The sequence below is a fragment of the Lipotes vexillifer genome, unplaced genomic scaffold (assembly GCF_000442215.2).
Source record: "Lipotes vexillifer unplaced genomic scaffold, Lipotes_vexillifer_v1.1 scaffold863, whole genome shotgun sequence".
In the NCBI taxonomy this organism is placed as follows: Eukaryota; Metazoa; Chordata; class Mammalia; order Artiodactyla; family Lipotidae; genus Lipotes; species Lipotes vexillifer.
In genome coordinates, this window is record NW_006788168.1 from 2,463,837 (window position 1) to 2,472,597 (window position 8,761).

An 8,761-nucleotide genomic window follows, 5' to 3' on the forward strand; every position below is an offset into this window, starting at 1 on the left:
CTTTATATATTTTGGATATTAACCCTTTATCAGATATATCATTTGCAATATCCTCTTCCATTTAGGAGGTTGGCTTTTCATTTTGTTGAGGGTTTCCTTTGCTGTACAAATGCTTTTTAATTTGATATAGGCCCATTTGTTTATTTTTGCTTTTGTTGCCTTTGTCTCAGGAAAATATTTTGAAGCCAAATCTAGTAGGTTGTATAAATATATATCTATATCACTAATGTATTTCGCGAATTCATGTTAATGAGTTTATGGATCATTCTTAGGTATTCGAATCATTTGGTTTTAAATGCTTGCTCATAAACTGTGGATTCCTTTATTTTTGGGTAGCTTCCAAAGACTCCTTATCATCACCTAAATACCTTGGTATAATATTACAAGGTTTAGTCAAGCAATAATTAAAAATAACTTAGAAGAAAATGGTAACTGACCTATATGTTAGGATTCTTTTAGCTTCTTTGAACTTTTTACCCTTTCACTGTCAAATCTAATACCATATCCAGTCAGTCCCTCCATTTCCCAGGCTACTTGACTCTTTTGAGTCTTGTCTTGCTCTCTAGAGGGTCTGCCCTTATTAAAGAATAAGGGATTAATGTGATGTGAACAGTTTGAACCTTTGATGATGCTTTTAGCTGTGTTGTCCTATGGCTTAATAAATATGACTCCTGATTACATGCTCCTTCAGGAATTAAGTAAGAACAGATAATCCACTCATGTTTTTTTTAATGGGGTGTGATCCATCCAGCTTACAAAAGCCTGTGTAATAGATAATTACTGGTAAGGCTTGTCATTTAAAAAAGAAATGATAAAGGTATGCTGGGAATTGGAAAATAAGGGCTGTTGGACTGACTCTCCGATCTGGATTTGGATCTCAATTTCACAGCTTCCTAACTGTGAGACCCTGTGCAGGTTTCATAACTTCTCTCAGTTTTAGTTTGCTCGCAGGATTCAGGGTGAGAGTACCTACCTCATAGGGTAGTTGGAGGGTTGAAGGAGGTGATGGGTGTAAAGCACTCAGCACAGTGCCTGGTGTATTAGGCATCTGCTGAGTGCCATGTGCCGTTTGTAGGCTCTGGGGTTACAGCAGTGAACAAGACCGGGCAGCTGCCACCAGGATGCTGACGTTCTACTGGGAGTCTCTCTGGCCTTTGCAAATTTATAAATCCATTGTCTTTGACAGAAGGGTTTGGATGGATGTTATGTAATTTAACTTGTCCTGCAAAATAGAATGTAAAACCATAGCATGAAATGTGGTGAGAACAACAATGTAGTATTCTGTACATGGAAAGACAGTGTGTAAGGATAAAAGGGAATGTTGTCCTCCACATCCTGTACCCTTTCTTATTCTGTGCATTTTATCATAAAAGTGGTCATGTTTGCAAAGTATTTATTGAATTCTCTTGAACTTCCACTAGAGGGTAGTCTAATCCTATTCCTATACTGAAGTCTAAAATGTCAAGGGCTTTTGAGTTATCTCTATTGCTTAGTTTATTTTGTATGACCTACTTAAAAAGACTGTTACCTTTGTCTAGAACAGATGATTCTGTTAATTCTTAGATAACAAAGTGCTGTAAGAGAATGACAGCCTTATACTGAGCTTGCATCTTTCTTTTGATCTGACCTGTTTTGCTTTCTCTGTACAGAGTTTGAGAGTGCATCTAGCAGAGAGACTGTCAGTTTTTAGGGTTTCATGAAATACGTTATCTTATTGTCCAGGTTACGTTCTGAGATTAGACCCTTCAAGAGACTCATTAACTCTCTTTCGACACCTTTTAGTATATACTACACAGATCTCATTTGTTCCATGATGGCTTTTAATGCATTTCTTAAAGTTCCTTATTATCATACCATCGTTACCTTATTACACAAAGAGTAATGAACGTATTTGTTGAAGACTCTTGTGGTCCTTTAGTACCCAGCCTCTGTGACCTGTGGGTTTGCAGTCAAAGATTTCTTTGTTCCTTGAGGCTAATTATTTTTGCTAGAAAATACTCATTTAAGTGTGAAATTACAAATTTTAACGTGCTGTTCCATTCTTCTGTCAGTGGTTACACTACAGATAATATGTATTCGAAACAAATGGCACAAAGGAAAATTCCAAACAGAATGGCTCTTCCTCTGGGATGGTCTCCTCCCAAAGATTTGTGATGTTCTTTCCTGCACAGCTGTCAGGCTCTCCCAAATGGCTTTTCCCAATAAAATTCCACCCATCTTTTCCACTGAATGGACATAAATGAGACATATGCTGTTGTTATAGGGAGCAAAATGGTGAGGCTGGAATTTCTTATAAAAAGGTACATTTGTGTCCACGGAGGCCTGCTAGTGTTTTATGTACGTGCATTCTAAGTCTGGTTACCAGATTGACTCATATCTGCAACTCGTTTCCTAACAGGAGATGAGCAGGGTGTGATGGGGAGATTAAATTTCTGCCTGTTTAAATTCAATATAAAATATTCAGAATACATACCATATATATGCTTATAATTACTATTTAAGAGATTTTTTAAAAGTTTTCAATATAAAAAGGGAAGAAGATTTATGTTCATCAATACAATTCTTCTGTATTTTATTACTGACTTCAAGCCTGTTAAGAGTTAAAATGGAAAAGTTCCATTGCTTCTTCTGCTTTAACTCACTGGTAATGGGGCCTGATTTGATGCACTAATAACAAAGTACCATCTTGTTGAATGTTTTCAAAGTTCTCTGCCCATGTTTAACTTAACTTGTTTACAAAATTTAGGGTAACCTTCTAATATTTAAATTAGATGAACATGAGTCATAGATTATTTGCTTTCTTGGTTATTATTTTATGTTTTAGAGTAATAGAATCATTCTGTCTCCAGAAATCCTTTTTAATTGAATTCGGCAGACTAGGTATTAGGGGATACAAAGATGCAAACATACAGTCTTTACGCTTAAGACATTCACAGATGCCTGAGAGAGGTAAGAGTACACAACTTGTGGTAGAATGTCAGAGTATAAGTCCTGGGCAGGGCTCATAGGTCTGTGGAAGCACAGAAGAGGGGAGAGAGCCCTGCAGGCTGGAAGGAGGACGGGCTCTGACTTGAACCTGCCAGGGAGATGCAGGGCAGGGAGGCAAGAGGAGACCTCTCAGGAGAGGCAGAGGCAAGGGGGCAGGAACACACAGGACCCTCCTCGGAGTGGTCAGCAGTCCTGAAGGAGAGTGGTAGTGAGGTTGGAAAAGTAGGCTGTGGCCAGGGAGTGAGGGTCTCTGGCCACAACTTTTAAAGGGGAGAGCATAAATACAAGTTTGGCAGCAGCCATAAAGTGACCACTGACTCTCCCGAGCATTTTAAATCTCGGTTTGCCATTCAGCACAGGAACATGATGCTGTTGGCCTACATATGAAAGCCTCACTGTTATCCAGCCCCCTGTATGCTAAGGATAACATGCGTGATGCTAAAGGAACCAAGTAGCTTAAAGCTGAATGGATTCCATATTAAATGTAATTATTCTAGTTCTTATCACTTATCAAAGTGAAATGGCCTTTAAATAATCCTATTAGCTATTAGAATGAGCTGAACATTGCTTCTTCAGGGCCAGTAACACTAGCTCCCAGGCTGAGGCTACTAGTCATTTTTCCATTTAATATAGTAACAAAAAATAATCTAAATAGCAACTAACATAATAGCATCATTTTGCCTGTTTCCGCCACATAAACTCCTTATGTACCATTTATGACATTATTAAAATCTTAGACATAAGTTTTCATTGATTAAAACTTAGATTTTGCTCACTGTTTCTGGTTAGGCTTTCCAAAGTCACATATATTAGCTGTTGTATGTTACCCCTGAAAATAGATTCCAAACTGTTATGAAATGCATTATCAGCCTTTTCCAGACTTGCCATGATCTACAGTGATAGATCAGTATGATAAAAATCATTACCTAAAATGTCTTTGAAGAGGAATGCTAAACTACTTGTCATCACATTTTAACTTTTCAGTCAAATTTTATTTCCCCCCCAAATCCATGTCTTTAAGCCCTAGACTCTACCAAACAGAGGCAGGAGTTTTTAGAAGCATAGATATTTAGTAGAGTTAAAATTTAGGATATTAGAAAATGTGAATGCTTCTGGATTTAATAGATCTCCAGATCAAACAGATCAATTAAAAATGGACAAAATATGTATCTTAATAAACCTAAAACTCCAAGTTGAAATTTAGGGAATTTGCGCCTAATGTAGGTGATACAGAAGCTAATTTAGAAAGTCACGTGACAATCTAGTGGTTAAGGGAAGGGATTAGACACACCATCCTTGTATCTTAGCTATCTGAATGAAACCAAGGCTGGAAAGCTGCACAGCCAGCTTGCTCCTTCCTCGAGGCCCCTTCCTCCGGACGGCTGTGACTTCCAGACGTGGGAGTCACATTTCTTGCTGAGTCTCACTCTCCCTCATCTCTGTTAGATACCTCTCCTTTGAGTTGTCACAGCACCTCAAGCCAAGCTCTGTCAGGCAGTGTTGTCACTGAAATATGCCTGCCCTCTACTTTATGCTGTTTGAGCGCAAGGGCTATCGTTTTCAGCTTTGTACCCCAGTGTCTGGCCCATGTGGTGAGTATTCGGTAAATGGCCCTGATGCTGTTTGAGTTCTGAAATCTTTGACCTCTGGAGCTTTTCTGTTGTCTGAGAAAACAACCAGTCCTCACCCCTATAACTATGAAGTCTTGGTTTACTTACGCGTCTTCAACTGGAAATCATTTTATGTAAGAGGGACTCAGTTTTGATTCCTGACTGCTCTTCACTAGCTAGGTGACCTTAGGCAGAGCTCTGAAATAACTTCTGCAGGCTTTGGCTTGAATCTTTTAAATGAAGGATTTGACATAGATTATCTCCATGTTCCAATGAAGCTGCAAAGCTCTGTGGCCTAGAGGCAGAGTTGAGCTGTTGAAAGACCAGTGGACAGTGAGAACTGCTTCCTGAGTGTTTGTACATCTGTGCAGTGCCTTGGAGGTTTCTATATATCACGTGCAAGGCAAAACAAATGCTAAAGTAACTAGGAATCTCAGATATTAAATTGTGTCCGGTATAACGTGTTAATTATACTTTGCTATATTCGCATATGAAAATTGACTCTTTGTGTGTGGTATATGGGATCATTAGGATATCATACATTAGATTAATCAGGATACTCTGTTTCCTCTTCCTGGTTAATAAAGTATTTTTTTAATTGAAGTATAGTTGATTTACGATGTGTTGATAAAGTATTTAAAGTTTTCTGGAAAGTTCTGTCTTAAAAATGTTCGAGATAGAAAAATATACTCAAAAAAGATAATTTGAAGTATGTTTTAATGTTAGTGCATTTTATTTTGCTTCAAGAAAGTTTAATAAAAATATTAGATAAATGCAGAATAATCTCAACAGTTCAGACTTTTAACTTTTGGACACTTTTTCTTTTCTCCATGATCAAGGATTCTGATTTTTGACGTTTGTTTCTTCTTTTGACCTTCTATACTTTCAGCTCATTTAGAGGCTAGTTTTGAGGAGGTAGAAAACCACCTGCTGAATCTGGAGGATTTATGTGGACAGTGTGAATTAGAAAGATACAAACATATGCAGTCCCAACACCTGGAAAATTACAAGAAAAATAAGAGGTGAGTTTGAAAAATTGACCATGATATTCATTTTCAGTCTCAAAGTTTTCCACAGTACTTTACATGCTACTCTTTATAAGTTTGGACTGATAAAAGACAAAGGTGTCAGGTAAATCTATTTAATAAGCTTTCCAAAACATGATTTTTTTTTTTTTTTTTTTTGGTACCACTATCTGTTGCTGTTTTATTGGAGATGAGTTCTGGAAAGCTAAGGTTGGGATAGATGGTGGAGGGGAGAAGTGCAATGGGCAGAGCTTCCCAATCAAGTAGAACCCCCGACCTCATTTTTTCCAAGTGGCAGATCCTGTGCTGCTTTTTCCCCTTTTCTTCTCTTTTATTTGGAGCAGGAGGAAAAGGAACCTAAGCTCAGGCTATGGAAAGGGGCGCAGCTTTGTCACATGTTGTCTATGAGACCTTCAGCAAGTTATTGAATCTCTTAGCCTCAACATGTGTAGCTTATAGTGAAGATAATATTGTACCGGCTTCCTAGAGTTGTTGTGAGGGTTCAGTGAGATGGTCGTTATCAGATGCAGTGTGTGCTCTGTCAGTAGTAGTTATTATGGTGATAATTTTCATTAGACTAACCTGAACTGGAAATGGGTAATAAGATTTGGAACTGTGAAATTTTATTTGTCATGCTTTTCTTCACTCTCACCCAGTGACTTACATTTATTAGATATATAATTAGTACATTACAATTTATATGTTACAAAATGAAAATCAACTTTGTGTTTGGAAAACAGCCTCACCTTTAATTTGAGTAAAAGCCAAAGTGTACTGGACAAGTCTTAGCATGTTTCACATAATTGAAATATCATTTTAGAGGTATTTAGAGGAATTGTGTAGTAGGAAGAGCACTGTCATTAGTCGGAAGACCCAAGTCCTGGCTTCTACTAATTCTTTGCTCTTGGGCAAGCTGTTCACTTTCCTTTATACTTTATCCTGTTGTTAAGCTTTTCTTGGCAAGCATTTGAAAGACTTCTTAAAAAATTACATAATTTTAGTAAATTTAGATATGATAAACAGATTTGTTGATAGCACCTGTTACTCTGAAATAATGTAGGAAAAAATAGTGTGCCAGTTGAGGACTACCAGTTTATAATCAGTAGCTTGAAATCTATAGGTAAAATAATGGTAAATTTTTCATGTTCTGATAGGCCAAATTTTAAAAAATTATAAAATTTACTTTATTTCTCAAGGACTGCATGAGATTAATGTAAGATGTCATAGTAGATTTTAAACCTAACAGTTTCAGTGAGAAATACCAAAGGTGGGAAATTTAAATTAACTAGTACTTTGATGGACCTTCCAAGACTTTGAAAAAAATTATATATGTAGATATTTGTTAATGGTTACTCATGGCATCTTCATAAAATAAATATTTATTAATAAATGCCAAAGTATTTTGCATCTGATTGTCTAATAAGACATTAGACCTGTGACTTAGCTTGAAATCATATTTTTATCCTGAAATGATAAGTACTGATTTAATTCACAATTGTTAACAGTAATATGATTTGTTTTGGTTATTGTGAAAAGTCCTTGAAAACCTAAGCTTGATTTTCTTCTCTGGCACTTCCTACCTATATGACCTTTTGCAAATGACCTATCTTTGGCTTTCTTATCTGTAAAATAGAGATAATGATAAACTTCCCTGCAGGGTTATGGAAGATAAGGGAGAGTTTTGTTAAAAGAGCCAAATAAAAGCTGGTCCATTTAGCTTACAGAATCGTTGGTGATTCTCAGTTGTAGTAAACTTGCCTTTCTAAATACAAATAGTGGAAATACTATGAAACATTGCTTAATTCTGTTTATCAATATAAACTGTAATCTTTCCGAAACTCTTTTTCCCAGTTTTGTTGAGATGTAATTTATATGCAGCACTGTATAAGTTTAAGGTGTACGACATCATGACTTGACTTACATACACTGTAAATTGAGTACCACAAAAAGTTTAGTCAACATCCATCATCTCATTTAGATACAAAAAATGGGTGGGGGGGATTTCCTTATGATGAGAACTCTTAGGATCTACTCTCTTAACTTTCATTTATACCACACAGCAGTGTTAACTGTCATCGTCAGGTTGTACATTACATCCCTAGTCCTTATTTATCTTCTAACTGGAAGTTTGATCCTTTTGACCACTTTCATCCAATTCACCTTCATCCCTTATCAGATTTATGATGGGCAGATATTTTTTCCCATTCCACAGGTTGTCTTTTCATTTTCTTGGTCATTTCTTTCTCTGTGCAGAAGCTTTTTAGTTTGATGTCGTCCCACTTGTTTATTTGTTATTTTGTTGCTTGTGCTTTAGGTGTATCATATCCAAAAAATCATTGCCAAGACCCATAATGAGCTTTTTTCCCCTGTTTTCTTCTAGAAATTTTATTGTTTTGGGTCTTATATTTAAGTCTTTAATCCATTTTGAGCTCATTTTTGTGAGTGGTGTAAGATAGGGGTCTTTACACCTGAATATTCAATTTTCCCAGCACCATTTCTCAAAGAGACTGTTTTTTCTCCATTGAGTATTCTTGGCTCCCTTGTCAAATATTAGTTGACTGTATATGCATGGTCTTCCTGAAATTCTTAACTTATTTTATTCAGCGTATAAAAGGATGAGCTATCTTCTTCAAAAAAAACCTTTTGGAATCAATTTGTTTAGTTAATACACACACACAACACACACGTATATGGCTGATTAACAGTCAGTTGTGGTGTAAATAGTCTGAGTTGACAACACTGAGAATGAAGCAGTTTTATTCAGTCAAATGTAGATCAAAAAATATCTTTCCAATAATAAATTATGTAGAGTATTTACTATTCAGAGATGTCTTATTTACATTTTAAGCTTCTTTTATTCAATCTAGAGGTTATCAAAACTGGGAATATTATGAAGGCTAGTGTCAATAAATGGAAAAAAATGAAAAAAAAAGCATATTATTTAGAAATAATGGAGGTAAATACTGGAAGAAACCTCTAGAAGAGTTGAATGTAGCTTCTTGCGAAAAGCAGGACAGAAAGGTGGGGAGAACTGAGCCGAGGAACTAATCTGCTTCATCATAGATCCTTGTGGGTACTATTTGACTTAAGGAATGTACATGTACTGTTTTTTTTTTTTTTTTTTTTTTTTTGGTTTTT

General features: G+C 36.2%; 1 protein-coding gene across 1 annotated transcript in view; it reads left to right on the forward strand.

Moving 5' to 3' along the window:
* Window positions 1-8,761, forward strand: part of DTNBP1 (dystrobrevin binding protein 1) — a 121,635-nt gene that overhangs the window by 35,255 nt on the left and 77,619 nt on the right. Inside the window, exon 6 of the mRNA XM_007461269.1 lies at window positions 5,488-5,620. Coding sequence (XP_007461331.1) covers window positions 5,488-5,620 — 133 coding nt within the window. The remainder of the gene's footprint in view (window positions 1-5,487; window positions 5,621-8,761) is intronic.